The 19,333-nt window shown below is 35.1% G+C and overlaps 1 protein-coding gene across 4 annotated transcripts in view; it reads right to left on the reverse strand.

Moving 5' to 3' along the window:
• Positions 1-6,242: 6,242 nt before the first annotated feature.
• Positions 6,243-19,333, reverse strand: part of Rassf (Ras association family member) — a 171,859-nt gene continuing 158,768 nt past the window's right edge. The window contains exons 9-10 of one of the 4 annotated variants that reach the window (XR_016193599.1): positions 19,099-19,243; positions 6,243-16,627 (exon numbers count right to left, since the gene is read on the reverse strand). Coding sequence is in view for 2 of the 4 variants with exons in the window: in XM_089239619.1 (XP_089095745.1) it covers positions 16,558-16,627 (70 nt within the window). In the remaining 2 variants the exon portion in view is untranslated. The remainder of the gene's footprint in view (positions 16,628-19,098; positions 19,244-19,333) is intronic. The other 3 variants (XR_016193600.1, XM_089239619.1, XM_089239621.1) reach the window with 3 other exon arrangements.

Below are 19,333 nucleotides of genomic sequence, written 5' to 3' on the forward strand. Positions count from 1 at the left end.
GGACTATAGGCAATTCGAAACAAGATTTGGAGTAATATCGTGGTAGAGGGCTAGATGGATTTATTGTAATATCGAGTATCGTTGTAGCGAGGTTCCACTGTACTTCTTATACGGTTGTAATTAATGCAACAAGGAAATCAATGAAAAATCCTAATTAATTCAAACTATGTTATAATTTCACACATTGCAAACCTAATAATCATATTTTACAACAAAACAGGAAAAATTAACTGAAAAAAATGAATAATAATCATTCTAAATGCAAAAAGGGGTCTTCAACTTATATAGCTCGTGATCCAAATGTGACCCTCGGAGCCATAGGTTCACACAAGATTTTCTCAAGGGAGGGGTTTTCACATCATTTTTCCCCTCCGAACGAAGAGGGGGGGGGGGGGGTCAGAACCTCAAAATCCCTTCCTTGCGTACGTCAATGCTCGGAGCTATTTGGGCCCACCGAACGTTTTCAGAAAATGGCTACTTTACATTGAAATTATGAAAGGAAATTGGAATTGGTTGAAGAAATAATTTCAGAATTAATAAAAATCTATATTTAATGAAAGAAATAATATCAGAATCACTTTTAAAAACAATTTCAGAATTTTAATTATTTAAAAATTGATGAAAATTTTTAATTGAAAAATAATACCAGACTCATTGAAAGACGTTATAAAAAAAATTTAGAAATTATTATTTTTTATTTGTTTATTCTATTTTATTTTTACTATTATTATATTAATTATTATTATTTTCTCTTTCAGCCACCTCGTTGGGCACTCTGCCTGTTGTGGCCTTTGCCTTTGTATTATTTGTATTCAGAGTGAATAAAAATCTTCTATATTATGCCCCCCCCCCCCGTTTCGTTTAATAACGAAAAATGCCACAGTATAACGTTGTGGCCCGCGTACTTTATAAAATGTTTCAATATGGCCTGCTATGCCTCAAAGGTTGAAGACCCCTGCAGTAGACTCTCGCTAATCCGGTACGTATTAGACCACGGTGTACCAGATTTTACCGAAATTGCTGGATTAACTTTGAAGAAACCCATTGAAATAATATATGAAATTTCGTGCAAAGACATAGTCAGGACTTGATCAGCAATTAAGAAATATTAGAACGTGTTAAGGGGTTAGGGCATCAGGAGAAAAGTGACACCACACCACCTAAATATCCTGGACTACTGGACGTGCTGGATTAGAGCACGACCCAGCCCGCAAGGGTAAAAGGCTTATATCCCTGGAGGGACAGAGCCTGGGCCGCGACTGGTTTGTCGGATTAGAGCACGACCGAATTCTCGAGAGACTACTGTAGTTGAATTGAAATGCTCAAATAAAAATTTATCAGATAATTTATATATTTTTAGTTTTGCTTACCGTTATTTTTGGAGATTCTGCAATCTAAATCCTAAAGTAAATCTTGAGGATCGGCATGAAAATTTTTTTCATTACAATAACACACATTACAATTACATTAACAATAAACACTTTTCGGTCTGACACAAAGATGTTGTCTACCCAAGCCTCCTTGACCAATCCAAAAATGTAGCTTTTTTTTTAGAAAGAAGGAAAAGAAACCCCCTTGATTTTTTTCAGCCGGGGAGGGAGTGTTAAAAGAGAAACAGAAAAATCACGTGATTCAGAATGCATGTCATTCAGCATTCATTTCAAACCCCACTTTTTTTTTGTCATATGGTGGTATGGTTCCAGTCATAGATTGCAAATGTATATGTTGTTTGAACCAGCTTATAGTATTTCATGCAAACAAGTGGGAGACAAAATCACAATAATAAGAGCTCTACTACATTCATTTTAATTAGTACGAGTGTCTCTTCCTGTCGATGTCGCCGCTTGCCGATAGCCATCTTGTCATCCATTATACTGTATACAAAAGTTTACACCAAAGCTGTCGTATTATCGGCGCCCATAAAAGCATTTAATACTGTGGAATGAGACATCTGTTTATGCCTTCACTCCAATTTTCATTTCGGACAGACATTAGGACCTGCTGTTCTCACCCCTCCTCCTGCTTGTGCCCTTAGGGAAATACTGTTTGAAAATGACCCTCCCTGAATGATCGCTTTACAATGTCTTTTCTTTCTTTGTCGGGGAAGAACTGGCCCTTGAGAGCTGCGTCTTGTAAATTGTTCTTTTCTTTCAGTTCCCGTTTTTCTTCCCTTTATACGTAGAGTATACATAAAAAAAAAATTGCGGTTAAAAAAAAAAGGGAGAGCAGATACTGTACTTAGTTCAAGAGATTTGTTGATGCGCATGTAAATTCATATGTAGGATGAAGCACACAACTATTTGGAGGCCCCCCGCTCTGCCGAGGCCCCAGGCGCGCGCCTCATGCGCCTGTGCGGTAATCCGCCACTGCGAATGGCAGGCTTTTTTTTTTATACCCCTCAATGTAGGGACTCCTTACGATAGAAATTTTTTGTTGCGGTCATGTCGCCGTTTCTGTTGTACCCCTGTGTCGGGAAAGTTTTCTGACAAGGACGAACCGGGTATCGAACTCGCGATCGTTCAAATCTTGTTACTCTAACCTAGTCTGTCATATTTGATTGTTTCGAGATGCTAAGGATGAGTTGGTCATTGTACCTATTTGTGTGTTTCACAGTAGAGATGGGACCAATTTTCTGCTGCTATTTAGTATTTGACTTAGCCGAATAATACTTAAGTACGGGGTGATTATAAAAAACCTATCCCGACATATGGGCCCCTAACTATCATACCATTCACAGAAACTGAATGAAATTTTGGCATAAGGTATTTTGAGGTATGCGCTCAAGAATGATATGGAAAACAACAGTGTCACTCTAACAGTTACGGTTACAGTGAGAAAATTTCGAAAATATCAAATGGCAACACCAAGTTTTTTGTATTGGAATGCGATCTCCATACTGAAAAACACTAAATAGCGTTGGAATGGCACCTGTAGCACGAAAATCCCCGGAGCTAGGCAAGGAAAAAGTAAAAAGGACTTTGCCGTGCACCAGAGCATTAATGTTCGTTTCATTCGTCACACCGTTTCTTCGGCTGAGATCCCAGCCTGATTAGTCCTCCACAAGGTCATGTGGAAAATTTGTGAAACACAATAAAATGCTTTATTTTATGCTGCTTCTCTGTCCTTGTTGGTTGTCCTCACTTTTAGCCTATCTACCGCCGGTGATTTTCATGCTACAGTTGCCGTTCGAACGCTATTTAGGGTTTTTCACAATTCCAATACAAAAAACTTGGTGTTGCCATTTGATATTTTCGAAATTTTCTCACTGTAACCGTAACTGTTAGAGTGACACTGTTGTTTCCCATATCATTCTTGAGCGCATACATCAAAATACCTTATGCCAAAATTTCATTCAGTTTCTGTGAATGGTATGATAGTTAGGGGCCCATATGTCGGGATAGTTTTTTTATAATCACCCTGTATTTGGCTGAATATTAAGCTCGGGAGAGCTTAATGTGTGAAGAGGCAGTAGGGGCAAAGAACATCTAAAGAAGTGAAAATAAGTCGTAAATTTTATGATGCATTACTAGTTGAGAGTACATAGTGGTTGACATTTCCTTAATTAAATGTAAAATTGTGATAAGTGGTGAAATAAAATTATGAAAACAATATTAAAATACAATATATCGTTACATTTACTTGTCAGTATCATGGAAATAAAAATTTCTGAATTACCAGTTTTTTAATATTTATTTAACTAATACATTGCATAATTAATCAATACCATAATTAAAATTCAATATCAATCATTTAAAATTACCAATAATTTTATTTTCAATTAGAAATACCAATTTCACTTATAATTATGAATTTTAAGGAAATTGATATTCAGCCACCAAATATTTGGTAATAAACCAAAAAATTAGCCGAATATTCAGTATTCAGTCAAATTACTATTCCTCCCATCCCTATTTCAGCTGCTCCTGCTTTGCTTATTATTGAAACACTTATGAACACTGTGGATTCCTACAAGGAATTGTTGCTAGATCTGAAAAATCCTAGGAAGTGCCGTATTTACATGGGGCTATAGCCCAGGGTGATAAGTTTGAGGTGGCGGAAAATAGAGTTGCAAAGAAAATTATTGTGGGAGAAGGGTCTCAAACTTTTCAAAAACAACCATAAATCCGCCTCTGCCCAGACAGCGAGTAAACAAAAAGAATGTGATTGAACACTCGCAGCATCCAAACACGTAGACTCCGAGTTACAAGATATAGGAGAAAAGTTTCAAAGATTTTAAAGCTAAGTGTGAAATTTTATCTGAACATCTTTTTCATTGTCACCTGCAATAGATTTATTACTGTTTTAATTTTAAATTGTCAGATATGTAATGGTAAAATTTCTGAAGTAGTTTTTTATATGTATAAGCACACAGAATGAATTAACTTGCAGTATCATAAAAAAGTATGCCTTTGATTTGTTGGAACCGTCAGTCTTCATATGCTTAAGAAAAGCTTGTGTTTGTTCTTTTACCCATTTCTTATTTGTTCACTTTAAGGGTGGGGGATAAAAGAGAACTTTGTTGCTTGGACATTGGCTACATACAAGTACATATATGTTAAAAGGAATCTATAAGTATATTGTATTCATGAATATTTCTTGGAATATAGTTACACATTTGTTTAGAACTTTCAAAGATTAGTTCATTAGTGGCCTATCATGAGGGTCTCAAATGAATAATTATGGATATTTAATATTCATGCATGCACTATTTCCTGCCATAATTGTAGTTCTAACTTTCATTTATACTTTTTGGGCTTTTTTGTAGCTCATCCAAAGTGTTGACTTTAAATATATTTATATGTATTTTATTTTTTTTCCAGATGAATTGCTGTTGGATCCGAAAAGAAGAGAAAAGAATACAAATACAAATACAACGCCACAACAGGCAAATTGCCCAACGAGGTGGCTGACTTAAGCACATGATGGATCCCCGAGCCCCTACCTACTACTGCTACACCACACATGCACCCCCCGCGCGGAACCCCCCAACGAATCGGTACATGCGGGAATGTGCGTGTACGTGTAGTGCAACCTGACGTAAAGTTTGTTTCTGTGTAATGCTTGTCATCTGCCCCCAGTTTTACTAACTATGAGTGAAGTGTTATGGTTGAATGATTTACCGTTGTAGGACTGTTGCTCTCTGTGGCGAGACTTTTTAACGGGGAGATCGGCTCGCATTTGCGCCTTGAAGTTGGGAACCACAGAAAACCAACTTCAGCCGACCACCACTGTGGGGTTCGAACCCGAATCCTCGCATCACGAGTCCGGCACTATAACCACTCGACCACCACAGTGGCAAAAGAGTACAATTATTTGGAGGTGGGTGGATTTGAACCCATGTACCTTTAACTCTTCCCATCTCTAACTCCGTATCTTACCAACCCACCACTACAGCACTTAAACCCACCGTATATTATCATTCATGTTTATATCAGTAACTTGTTTGCTATAAAGTGGTCAAATAAAATTCATTATTTCCTGATGTTGTTAATGATTTTTCTGAAATTTAAAGGTTAAATCCCCATGCCACAGCTTTATTGTTGAATACATTGTATTGGAAATATATGTGGTGTTATATGAATATGATGGTTGCATAAAGGCTCGCTTTCGTGAGTTTTGTATATTATGTTTGCATAATGTTTTGAACAAATAAATTTATTTATTGCTTGAAATAATTAAACCTGTGTTTGTGTGCGTTATTCAGCACTTGAAGTATATTGAAGAAAATTCTAGTGAAATGACAATCAAATAAACTAAAATTATCATGTGTGTGTGAACTGGCAGAAATAAATTTCTAATATATAGAGGCATAGGTGTCTTAATGGGTGTCTCAAAGTGATTATTAATATTTCCCATTTCTGATGACTCCAAAGTTATTTCCTTCATTTAATCCAGTATTTCCAAAGTAGAAGCTACGGGATCCTATTGGTTCTCTTGAGTGGTGGAGGGGAAGAGATAATAGAAAAAAATTGAAAAGGGGGTGAGATGGAACAAAGTTTGGGAAATTATAATGAAATCTAAATTTTTATTCCTATAAGCAATTTTTTTTATATCAACTCATCTACCCCCCTTTGATTGGAGACCAAGAAGTTTCTTTTTGTACTAATATATTTTAACATTTTTTGCTAAAAATTGTTTACATTCAAAAGCAATACAAAACATTATTGCTCAGGAGTGTTTATTGACTTTTACATCGTAATCGCAAAAACTGCTTTCACCACATAAGTGTCTAAAACAAAAAGAATTTGAAAACATTGAAAATGTTTTTTTATTCATTTTTCAAAATTATTTTAATTTTTTAAAAAATCTTTTTAATCAAATTTTTCATTTTCCCCCCCACCTTTTTTCTTTTTTTTGAGCGGGAAATTCTTCTAGGTTGCTATGCGAAGTCTCGGACGCAATGGTTTGTTGGTTTTTTTTTCACTGCTTGGCGTTATTACCGAGGCAGTATTTAGAGTGCAGCAACTCTATAGGATCCCAGCCGGAGAACAAAATGGCTGCCAACGAGCCCACTATCCTTATCAAGGTGCCTTAGGTTTTCCCTAATGATGACGATAATCATTGACGTGACGACAACGTGAAAACTCGCAGAAAATCTAATTTTCTGCCAAAATCCGGAGAGCAGGAGGAAGGGTTAAAAATCCGGAGTCTCCCGCCGAAATATGGAGAGTTGGCAGATCTACATTAACAATGCATATTTTTTTCACCTAATCTCACAAATTTAATTCAGCCCTAATGAATAAAAACTAACTAACAAACAGTAAGAAACAAACAAGCAAGAAATATGAATGACAAAACATCTATGTTACATAAATCTCACATAAACATGAAAGGTCATTGAGTCTGAATTAACTTCATGGACTTTTTTTTTGTAGAGTGCTTATATATTTATAAGGGGATCCCCACCTTAAGGTAAATTCCTGGCAGTGACTTAGTATCACATGCATTTCAAACATATTCTATTAAAGGCCCGTATACACTAGCGATCGGATCTTGCAATGAAAGCATTCGAAAATGGTTGTTCAGTAATTTGTATGGTGTTGTGAACGATTCTTCAGCTGTTTTCACTGGACCCACCTGGAATCGGTTTTTTCCACGAACACAAAGGAAGTTTGTGTACCCATGAGCGGATTAGAACCGCTGCACGGGGTCGTGTGTTGCATGATCGGCGCGCTAGTGTATACGCTCTTTAACAAGATTGTTTCTTGTGCAATTGATGCATGCATTCAATATGTGTTTCTGACTTGCATGATGTTGCTTAATGGGTTACACATTTTTTATTCTTTCACAGATTTAATGAGTTTTGGTTGACAACGAGCAAACTTTAGACTTTTTCACTTTTGGCATTAAAATTTCAAGTCCAATGGTATTAATGTTGGTAGAACATTTATTATTTTAAATAGTAATAGGATGATTAGGGCATATATATATATAGAATTCAAGGCTTTATACAAAAACTAATTTTCCTATCAGGGGAACCCTACTGTTCCATTTGATCATTTTTGTCGCACCACAGTAATTTTCTGCACACGAGAGCTAATTAGACCTCCAGACCGGGACCTACAATTTATTGCCAATTCTGAATGGCAGGCTTGTTTTTTATACTCATCGAGAGGTCGGTGCGCTAACCCCTCGATGGAGGACTCCCTGTGGTCGTCATTTTTGCTGTACCCATGTCAGGAAAGTTTTCTGACAAGGATGAACCAGGTATCGAACTCGCAACATCTCTAAACATCTTTTGCTACTTTAGGCGAGTATTTTATTGACCTGGGCTACCCTACTGTTCCATTGTAATGCAAATATTTAATACAATTATATCCAAGTCTAGCTTCCTATATTTTTCTGCAATGTTTTCCATGCACAAAATCTAGAAATAATAGAGCAGCTATCTTTCTGCTGTGTATCTAGGGATTTAGGTAAATCTCTAGATACAGCATATGTCTATATTTACCAGATCTTCTATATTTCTTTTAATCAAGAACTTTGCCACATTTCAATAACATGCAAACCAGGAGGTGAGGAGGCAAACGAGGTTACTTTCAATTATTTCAACATCATTGAAGTTAAATAAATGAAAAATGAATTTAAATTTTCTGATATAAATCATGATTTCAATCATTAGCGTTAACTAGCGTACCCAGATCTTTCTGCTGAAATTTTTTTAAAAAATGAAGCGCACAACTGTCCCTCACTGATTTATGATAGACAATTGGATGTTACATGCTTTAAAATTTTAAACTGAAGGTTTCACTCTTCTCTTGAGTTTTCAATGTTGGATAATCTTCATTACACCTCAATATATTGCCCCTCAAATCTCAAGCATAGGATCGGAAAGATTAATGTAAATATATGTTTTATCCCTTGTGTCTGCATGCATAATATATGGATATTTTTTTTCCCTTATACAGAGAGTTTGCTGCAGAATGTGCTATGATATATTGCAATACAATGGCTGCAGTGATTAGCTATACACAGGGTCGTATTTATGTTTTTGCCGCCTATGGGCTATAGAAATTTTGCTGCCCCCTCCAATTTCAGTCTAACTTTTTACCCCTCCCATGCATTACTAATGAATCAAACAAACAAAAGACAAAAAAGTGGTACTGTATATAGTTGCGCATAAATTTTACTTTTCTGTCCTGTATTCGTATCCTATTCCGATCCATAATGATCGCCATATAAGGGAGGGGGTCCTCAATCTCCGGCCCCGTAGATGTTATAGATTTAATTCCAATGTATGGTGCATACATTCGAATATGAAAGTACCTCAGCAACAAAATCAATAATGCATTACATAATATCTATACATATTATTTTTAACCGCACGTCCTAAAAAGTGTATTTTGAAATAATGAAATATTTGTGGACCGATTATGACCATTATAGTCAATATTGAGATAACGCTATTAATTTGCTATATTTTCGTTACACTATACACATAGGTATAAAACATTAAGTCCTATTTCAATAAATAACAGAGATATTTACTTTAAAAACACTTTAAACGACTCTCTTGTAAAATTTCCCTTTTGGCGCATGGTGCCAATTATCTCCGATATACAGAAATAGTTCAAACTGCAAAGGTAAACTGTTCACCTGTCGTGTTTGTTACTCATCTGAAAAGTAAGTAAGACAGTACAATATAAAGATTGCAGACAAAACGTGATTTAATTGTTGTCCCTGTATCAAGACCAAGATGTGAGTCAACTTCATGTGGTTTTGCACTTAAAATGAAACTAAAATACAATAAATATTCCATTTTCACTTTAATTTCTTGAACGAGCACTAGCTCACACTTTTTTCAATTTATCGATGTATCGTATAAAAAAATATGAGTCTTATGCCTTATTGAATACAAGTATAACAGAGGATTCCAAATTACCTAAGATTGAATTGAACTTGAACCCCTTAACTGCCAATGAGATATTAAACGATCCACTCCCGACTGCCACCTTTTTTTCGATCATAAAGAGTGAAGACCTATAAATAGGCCCATGGCAGTTAATGCACAGACTCCCTAGGTTGTATATATACACCTGTTGGTGGGGGGGTTAATTATGGAAATACCAATACAGTAGAACCTCTCTAATCATGACCCGCCGCTCTGTCTCAATGAAGAGATTTTAGCAGGTTGTCAAAGACATGGCCATGCTGGGAAATGTGCGTGTATGTATTGTAAACCTAACGTGATGCTTGTTTCTGTGTAATGCTTGTTATAGTGCTGCAATTTGCCATCATTTTTTCAAACTACGAGTGAATAATTGTATCATTGTAGGCCTGTTTTTGCTCTCTGTGCCAAGTCTTTTTAATAGGGAGATCGGCTCACATTCCCACCTCAAAGTTGGGAGTCACTGTGGCTACTGTGGGATTTGAACCCGGTTTTTTGCGATGTGACTCTGTCACTATGACCACTTGACCACCACAGCGGCTCTTTTGCTGAACCAGCATTGAAAATGATTTAAAAACGCATTACTTTATGATTTAACTGGTCTTATTGTGTTACTATAGTATAGTATGTTCATAAAATAACTTTGCCAATATATGAGTTTCTAGCAGCCCCAAAAATCAATGAATGTGAATAAAATTCAGGATATAGGTGTTTCAGGATAGAGTATGTGCTCGAGCATGAAAAAAGAAACAAAAATATAGCTCTTCCAGTTGTTGTTACAGCTACAAAATTTTAGAAAATTCAAATAGCAACACTCATTTTTGAATATTACCAAGTGATCAGCCCAGTGAGAATAAAACCATGAATGGCTGTGTTGAAACGGTACCTATAGCATCATAAATGCAAAGAAACGTGGAAACAACTAATGCAGATCACATTACTACCATAGGAAATCCCCGCCGAGGGGTTTGCGCACCAGCCCCATGATGAGATCTTTGCCTGCATCCTGCGCCAGTGTTTATGGTGCTACAGGTATCGTTCCAACGTCATTGATGGTTTTATTCTGTGCAATCACTTGGCAATGCACAAAAGTTAATGTTGCCTTTTGAATTATTCAGAATTTTGTTGCGTGATTGTAACCATGAGAACTAAGTTTTGTTTTTCTTTTCATTTTTGAGCACATACTTTGAAATACCTATATCTCAAATTTCATTCACATTTATTGATTTTTGTGGCTGCTAGGGGCTGATATATCAGAGAAGTTATTTTATGACCATCCCGTACATATAGTAATTTAAAGTATGTAGATCCTCATTAGCTCTCTAAAATAGGCAGGGCTCCCACTTATCCTACTTTAGTCCTACGTTTTGTCAACAACATTTATATAACTTTTTTAAATGAAGAGGGAATCATCGAAATATTTCCAAAAAATACAAATGTAGCAGATTGCAGTTAATGCTTCTGCCAAAGCCGAAGTTATTTTTTTTTCAGGTTATTTGGTGGATTTATGTGGGCCATATGGTTCATTCATTTTTGTTAGTTAGAGGATTCAAAACTCATTTCATGTTAGTGTTTTGAGTAGTCATTAAAAACTTCTATTTGGATGGAAAAAATAATTTCATATTTACTATTCATCATTCAAAATTATGGTGCAGATTTTGTGTATAGGTGAAACCACAGTTTGCATAACAAAGCAGTTGGATACATAAGCCTATTCTATGTTTGTGACTATGATGCTACCCAATAGCATCCAATTGTCTTCTGTATTTTTAGGACCTGCAGAAGTATAAACAATGTTTACAAAATTCTGCAAAAAGCTAGAAATGAAAGTGCATCATCTATCGAAAACAATCATGCCGGAACATTGAACAGTAAAATGTAAACGAATCCCTTTAAAAAAGGATGGACAGTACAGTAAAAAATCACCCAGTTCCCTTATTTACATTGGACCTTGTAATTAACAAATTTTGCACTGTGCTTTTGGAAGTCATCTCGAAGGAGTGTCATTCTTAAAAAACTTGTGTATCTTCGTAATTAGCCGTGCATAGAATGAAAAGATTTGACAGACTGGACTTTTGAAGACTCCTTGAAAAAAATTATGTAATATACTATGAGGAGAAACAGAAAAGAATTATTTGTGGTTGCTAGTACACTGTTTTGGCCCAAAATTGTTTTGTTACCAAGTCATTTCTGTCATTTTGCTTTGGCTTGAGTCAATCTTATAGAATATTAAAATAGTACTGTGAAATTTTTTTTAACTTAAAAAAAATACATTTGAAATTTTTTGTGATAAGGCTATGATTATTATATTTTTTTAATTTTTTGAGTGGGAGCCCGGAACATGCCATTTTAATTTTTAGTTGCAATTCATTTGCCAAATCGTTGAAAATTTTATACTTGTGCAGTACAATATATTTCCCTATGACCACTCAACAAGTTCAATATACAATGCACCATAGGTGTACACAGAATTTTCTTCTCAAGGGGATTTCAGATTTTTTTTCCTTCTGAGGGGGGGGGGGGCTTACGTTTTTTCTTCCCTGCAAAATAACACTATAATCTCGGCTCAAGGGAGGGTTAGAACCCCAAAATTCCCCTTTGCGTATGCCAATGCAATGCACACAGTACATAATTAATTCCACCCCAAAGTTTCAACACCCTTTTTCTTTTATCTGCATTTTTCTTCAAACCAGTTCACCCACAGTTGGATCAGACCAAATAAGAAAAGTTCTGCCATATAACCTTTTTTTTTCAATTCCAATATTTTCAAAATAGCGTGCACATAATATTTTTTGAACCAAATTATAACTCGGTTAAATAACTTGAGTTTACTTGATATGGGGTACAAAGAACATCTGTTATCTCATAGCATATTGAAGGACTAGTGTAATGTCAATCACCATGGTGACTAGGAAATCGTTCAGGAAAATTCATTATAATGAGAGCTTACAATCATGGAGAAATAGTCATTGTTACTTTTATTAGAGCAAAAAATGGAAATTTGCGCATTGTCAGGTTATAAAATTTATGAAACTTCTGCTATATCTGCATTAAAATAGTGTTTTAGATCATTTTATTTTAATATTAGCAAATGAACTGGACTCCAGTCATGAAATTGATTTTTGTCTCACAGCAGTTGATAAACATTCTATGCAAATGTTTTTGAATATCATTTCATCTTTTTAGAATGATTTAACCAACCGACTTGATAAATAAAATTCTTAGTGCAGGTTTCCTTGACTCCTTAACATTTTCCTGCCTATCAGAAAGTTTTCTCAACACGATTTGTTCGGGCATTTGGAAAAAATTTTAAACTTCCAGTTTTTTGTCAAATAAGCACTGACAGGGTGACTGTGATCTCTTGATTATTGGGAGAGTCAAAAGTTGTATAAAATTGTGACATAACCCACATTTATATTGGGAAAGCCTAAAAACATTGAGTCCATGTGCATATAAGTGATAGTAATCCCTTTTGGTTAGATTTTTCAAGGGAAAGAAAGAAAAATTGATCTTTTTAGAGATTTTTTTTGACGTTATAGCAAAACCTTCAAAGTTTTTATCTTGCTATAACCAGATATTTTTTGTATCTTCAACATTAGCTATTTGAAAATCACTTATAAATCAATCATTATAGCAATATTCTCATTATAAGCCGTATTTGTTAAATCGTACAATAAACTCTCACTTATATACTCTCTCATTTATACATGATTTTCTGCACTCCTGGCAGAAGATATAGGAGAATAATGATATTTATTATTCATTTATATGACTTCCATTTATGGGACTTTTTCGTTTCTGTGACTCATTTTGAGGCGTACCTCTCAGTTATGAGTCTCAGAAAATTTTGATTATTGAGGTTAATTATTAAGGAAATTATTGAGGTTATTTATTAATTATTGAGGTTATTATTAAGACTAGCTAAGAAAGGAGTTTTCAAAATTTGGTGTCTAAAGGGGTTCAAAGGTTATATAGAGAAATTATGCCAAGCCGAAACCACTGAAGCTATAAACACGAAATTTGGTCAGTAGGTTTATTTCATGGGGTAAAGACTAGCTGAGAAGGAGTTTTTCAAAATTTGACCCCTAAGGGGGTCATGCCGAGCTGCAACTACGGGGGAGCAGGCAGGTCACGTGCCCTGGGTGCTGGACCAGAGGGGGTGCAAATTTCATTCTCAAACCTTACCTTTAACATTACAAGGGGGAGCCAAAATGCACACTTGCCCCGGGTGACCAAGCATCTAATTGCGGCCCTGGGGTCATAAGGCAGTGCAAAGGTTATATGGGGCAATTATTTTGTCGAGCTGAAACCTCTGAAGCTATAAATATGAAATTTGGTTAGCATTATATTTTATAATGTACACACCCACTAAGACAGGATTTCTGAAAATTCACCCCCAAGGGGAATCATGATAGTTTCAAATGTTGTATGGGGGGAATCATTGGTGAGTAATTTTCCGATAACCAAATCCACGCAAAAGAAGCCACAGGTAATAGCCAGTTATTTTATTTGTGCTAAAAAAGTCATTTTTTTCCTTGTACCTATCGACAGCATGCTGTTTATAATGGAGATCAATCAGAGTAGGTTCTCTTTGGAATCCTTTTTTTTGTGATTCTTTTACATGCTGTACAACTCGAGATGAGATTCTGCTATCCATAACCCACTGTCTTGTGAGGCTTATCAGTATCAATAAACCATACTGCTTCATGGGTACTTGGAATTTCAACTAAACGGGTTAATTGAATTGATGTGATGAGAGAATAGTGATAGGGATAAGACATTGCAGTCTGCCAAGTGTTCTAGAAAGGTGGCATATTTACGTTTTTGCTAAAGACTGTGTAGAGTTCGCCTAGTCATTCCAACTTGTTTAGATTTGCTACATTTTAGAATGGGTTGATGATGTTTGACTTAGTTAAAAAAACTATAACATATCCTGAAGAAAATGCACTATGACAACAATGAAGAGATTGATGTGGAAGATAATTTTCACAAAAATCTCCTAAAATATTAGAAGCACTAGAAATTCTTTGTGATTGCGTACAAAAACTTTACAATTTTCTTCCAATCATACAGTTTTCTGGGATAGACAGCAACAAAAACAGTCTTCAACTACAAATTATTAAAAAAAAAAAAATTAAAATGCACCATACACTGATTTTAATCACAGGGCATATAGATTTCAATAAAGAAATATTTTCTTACATTTCACAATTAAAGTCAACACTTATATTTTACATTGGTACTTGGATATACCGATTATCATGCTATATATATTTTTTAGTGCATTTCTTTTCCTCATTTTCACTTATACACCCATTGCACTTGAACTTTTTTTCTTGTTCTCTTCCACTGATACATGAGTGAAAGATCACTGTATATTGGCACCTAAAGTTTTGTTCGTGTGATTTCTAGATTGGAGTCTGAGGAAAATTCTAATTTTGATATAAACAGTGTTTAGCTAATGAAATAAGGCAAGATTCATATGCTGCTTTGGTGATTTACAGGGTGTGCAGGGAAGTCCCTTTATCCTGGAATAACTTACAAACCATTGATCTTAGAAGCATACTTTGTGTTTGAAAAAATATCCAAATAATATGTAGACCTCAAATATTTGAGGCTGAAAGGTTGACGAGGTTCAAAATTGAATTAGCAAAAAAAATTTTCAATCAGCAATTCTGCAAACACCCTTGTAGCTACAATCGGTCAAATTTACCAAAAACGTGTCCATTCTACAATCTTTCAAAAGAGCCTACAACAAACCATATCAGCATTCTTGTTCAGGAGAAATTCAGTCTTTTGTTCGCAATATATCATTGGAATCAACATTTGCTGAATTAGGTATTCAATGAAAATTCAGATTTGGTGGTTACAGATTTTGGTGACAATTTGATTTTGCAGAAAAATCCCATAAAATGAACATTACCTCTATCTACAGAATATCTGTATTTAATGGCGAGCTTCAAGTGCTAAGTGATTAGTGATGTGAAAAATTGAACTGTCGCCAAACCCTACTGAAATTACTTCAACGAATGCACAGAGAGATTTCAGTGATGTATTGAAAACTAAAGACTAAATTTCTCCTGAACCAGAACAATGATATGGTTTATTGTAGGCTTTTCCGAAAGCTGGTGCAATGGACAAGTTGTTGGTAAATTTTACCGATTGTAGCTAGTAGGGTGTTTGCGTATAATTGGAAATGAAAAATTTTGGCAAAAATTCTATTTTGAATTTTACGAATCTTTCAGCACTTGTAGCTAGCCATTAAATCCAGATATTTTAATCAAATTAATGTCACTTTACAGGATTTTTTCTGCTCTCAATATATGTGCTTAGTTTGCTGTAGGTCTTTCAGAAACTTTACAAATTTGGGTTTTTTCAGACTTGAATTTTTTTTCCATAATCAACTATCCACACCATAACTCAAACAGTTCAAATTAAGACAGGGTTAGTAGAGTGGTTCATGTTCTACTTGGGCCACCCTTTTATTATCACACCCTTTTGTTTGGCAGAACATGTCACATTCTCAAAAACCCTGTATATATTAATAATCGTATTTGTGTCATTATTTATGTGTTTTTCATGAAAAATACCCATTACATTTTTTCCAGTAATATCTATAGTTTTTTCTTTTTAATTTCACCTTCTTTCAAGGTAATACATGTTTCAAGATATAAAATACATGTTATACCTTGGAATATTTTTTGCCTTCTCTAAAAATCCATATTTTATGATTATAAGTAAAAAAGAAAGGTAATTTGATTTTATGTGATGTTTCATACAGTATACAGATACTAAAAATTTACAATTGAAATTTTATGGTAAAAACTGTCTGAGAAAAAAAAGGGTGAAAACTAATGTTCCAAGGTATAACAGTCTTCCTGATTCCTATGAAAGTTATCAGAAACTAATTGTCAATGCATTCTTGAATTTTTTTTTCATAAAAAATACCATGTTTAGGATTTCAAAATGAAATTAGTGGTTTTTTCTCTCTTTTCAACATTCTTATAAACCAGATCATACATCAGAATTTCTGCATAAATACGTAATGCTAAATATAAAAACATCATGTAAATATCACATGAATCAATAGTTTGAAAATATTGTATGGTGAAAAATAGCTGCTGCAATCGTTTATAATTGAAAACAAAATACAAAAAGTAAAAACTAAGCTATAACCCTGCTTCTTGTGACTTCAGTTCGTTCATTCTAGTTTTGATCCAAAGTCTTTTGGCTTCATATCTGGGGGGAAAAATTAATGTAATTATAACAAATTATTGTCTGTATATATATTTTGGAAATGTCATGTTTAATTATTATTAGCCAGAGATGCTGGAATTTCTGTACTGATGTTGCTCAAGCAACACTTTTAAACTTAACCGAGAAATATACAAGGTGAAAACTCAAGTCTGTTTTACCTCAAGTAACTTGTGAACTGGTGGCTATAGAAACATACTTTTATTTAGAACAAGTATTTAAATAAGTGCTCATTCTAGTTACTGTATATACTCGTGTACCAGGTGTACAAGTATGAAATGTGGATTTCAGAAAACAGAGGGTGCACCAATGCAGTTTGTGATATAAAGATTTGACACTGCGCCATTTTGTTGTGTCATCAACAAGTGTCAGATGCGCATGAGTGATAAATTGGAAAAGTGTGTGCATAGTGTTGTATTGTTGTGTTCAATATGTCGAAAGTTATACTGAACAAAGAGCATTCACGGACAGCATTAATTTTTTTGTTTTCATTTGAAGAAAACTGCTGCTGAATCATACCGATTACTTCGAGAAGCTTATGGTGAACATGCTCCATCTCAAGATACGTGTGAATGATGGTTTCGGTTTTTCAAAAGTGGCGACTTCGATGTTGCAGACAAGGAACATAGAAAACCGCCAAAAAAAAAGATGTGGAATTGGAAGCATTGTTGGACAAAGATGATACTACACAGACACAAAAACAACTCACAGAGCAATTGGGCGTTAGTCAACAAGCTGTTTCCAATCGCAATGCCCCATGACGTGAAATGCTCCTTGACAATGTTCAATGGTTAATGTGCAATGCTCCATCACATACAGCAAAAGCAGTTCGCGGCACGTTGGAAGCACTCAGCTGGAAGTTCTACCCTATGCGGCTTACTCACCAGACTTGGCTCCTTCCGATTACCACTTGTTTGCATTGATGGGTCACGCACTTTCTGAGCAACGCTTTGGTTCGTACGAAGATGTGAAAAAATAGCTCGATGAATGGTTCGCAGCAAAAGGGGAAGATTTTTACTGGCCTGGTATTCACAAATTTCAGGAAAGATGAGGGAAATGTATAACAAGCAATAGAGCATACTTTGCATAAAGCACTTTTTATCATTCTTCCGAATTTAACGTATTTAAAAAAAAAAAAAAATCTGCATTTCATACTTGTACACCTGGTATAAGCTGAGTTTTTTTGTGGAATTTTTTTTTCCCCAAGTGTGGGGGGGGGGGGTCGGGTCAGCGTATACTCGGGTCAGTTTTCAGAGAAAATATCGACCCCGCAATCAGTAGTCATTTTTGTAGCAGTGTTCAAGAAACTGGCATTATTGGTATGGAATATGTTAAAACCCCACAGAACTGATAATGTCAAACTGAGGCAAAGAAGTCGAAAACATCATTGTCTTTGATACCAGGTGGACTAACATCAATTGTACAGCCTTCAGATGTGAGCATCAACAAGCCTCTCAAAGACTATTTGAGGAATTTGTGGATCGAATGGATGAGTTCCGATGATAAAGAAACCACAAAAAAAGTGGTGCCTTGAAAAAACTTGACATTGGCCTCATGCACCAATGAGTACATGAGGCGTGGAATTCTGTTTCCGCCAAAATTATCCTCCGATCCTTCAAAAAAAGTGTTGCATCAGCAATGCGATAGATGGAACTGAAGATGATATCCTCTTTGAAAGTGACAATGGCGATGACAGCCCAGATGGAGATAAAAACGAAGATGCCGCACCCCCTATGATGATATGATGGATTACGATTGGAGACAAAAGAAATGGATTAAAAAGTTTGAATCATTTTCTATTTTAAGTTTCCGCAAGCTATTCATTTTGCATGAAAATATAAGAATTTTTTTCCTCTAAAATACACAGATTTTTTGGGGTCGGCGTATACACGGGTTTTCAATTAATTGCGGTTTTGGTGGTCCTGACGTGAAGGGGGGGGGGGTCGGCTTATACACGAGTATATACGGTATATCATTTATTTTACTGGGGCCAAGTATTCATTTATTTTTATGTGCAAAGATTAAAAAATTTATTTTCTTATATGATCCCCCTGTCCTCTTACTTCCAATTATAAAGTTACTGCTGTGTCTCTTTTGAACCTAAAAAATTGTATTTACTACAGCATTTTTAACAGAGTAACGAAAAATGCTGCGTCAATTGAATCTCAATTGTTTCATTAAAATTTTATCAGTCTACCACACCAAGATCTTCAGAAGAGGAAAGATCTGTGCTCATTAGAATCAGCCCATTCATCATCTGATTGGGAAAGTCAGAAATAAAAATGATTAAATACCCTTTAAATTTACATATAACCTTGATTAGCAAGATTTGTTAATAAGTTTGAATTATAAATCAGTTTATAAAAATTTGTTTCGCTGTGATAAGAGTTACTTTTATCCCTTTGAGAGAAGAAACTCCCCCTATTTCTATTTTACCCATGTTAAATTCAACTTACTTTATAGGATTTCGTCTTAGGCGATTAATTCGCTGAACCAATTAATTAGCAAGCGACACTTGTACTAACATCAGTCCTAGAACTCTTTAGATAAATCTTGCATGTTGATATTAGTTGATAAGCCATTGCTGGTTAAACTGTTCACCTGAATGGGAAAATGAGTTAATCTGTTTTTACAAGTACAGTGGAACTTCGGTTAATGAGCTTAATTTGTTCTGCCATTGTGCTCGTTATC

Source organism: Pholcus phalangioides, unplaced genomic scaffold, assembly GCF_987345545.1.
Source record: "Pholcus phalangioides strain wild (caught in Gottingen) unplaced genomic scaffold, Ppha-v1.0 ptg000011l_1, whole genome shotgun sequence".
NCBI classification, from domain to species: Eukaryota; Metazoa; Arthropoda; class Arachnida; order Araneae; family Pholcidae; genus Pholcus; species Pholcus phalangioides.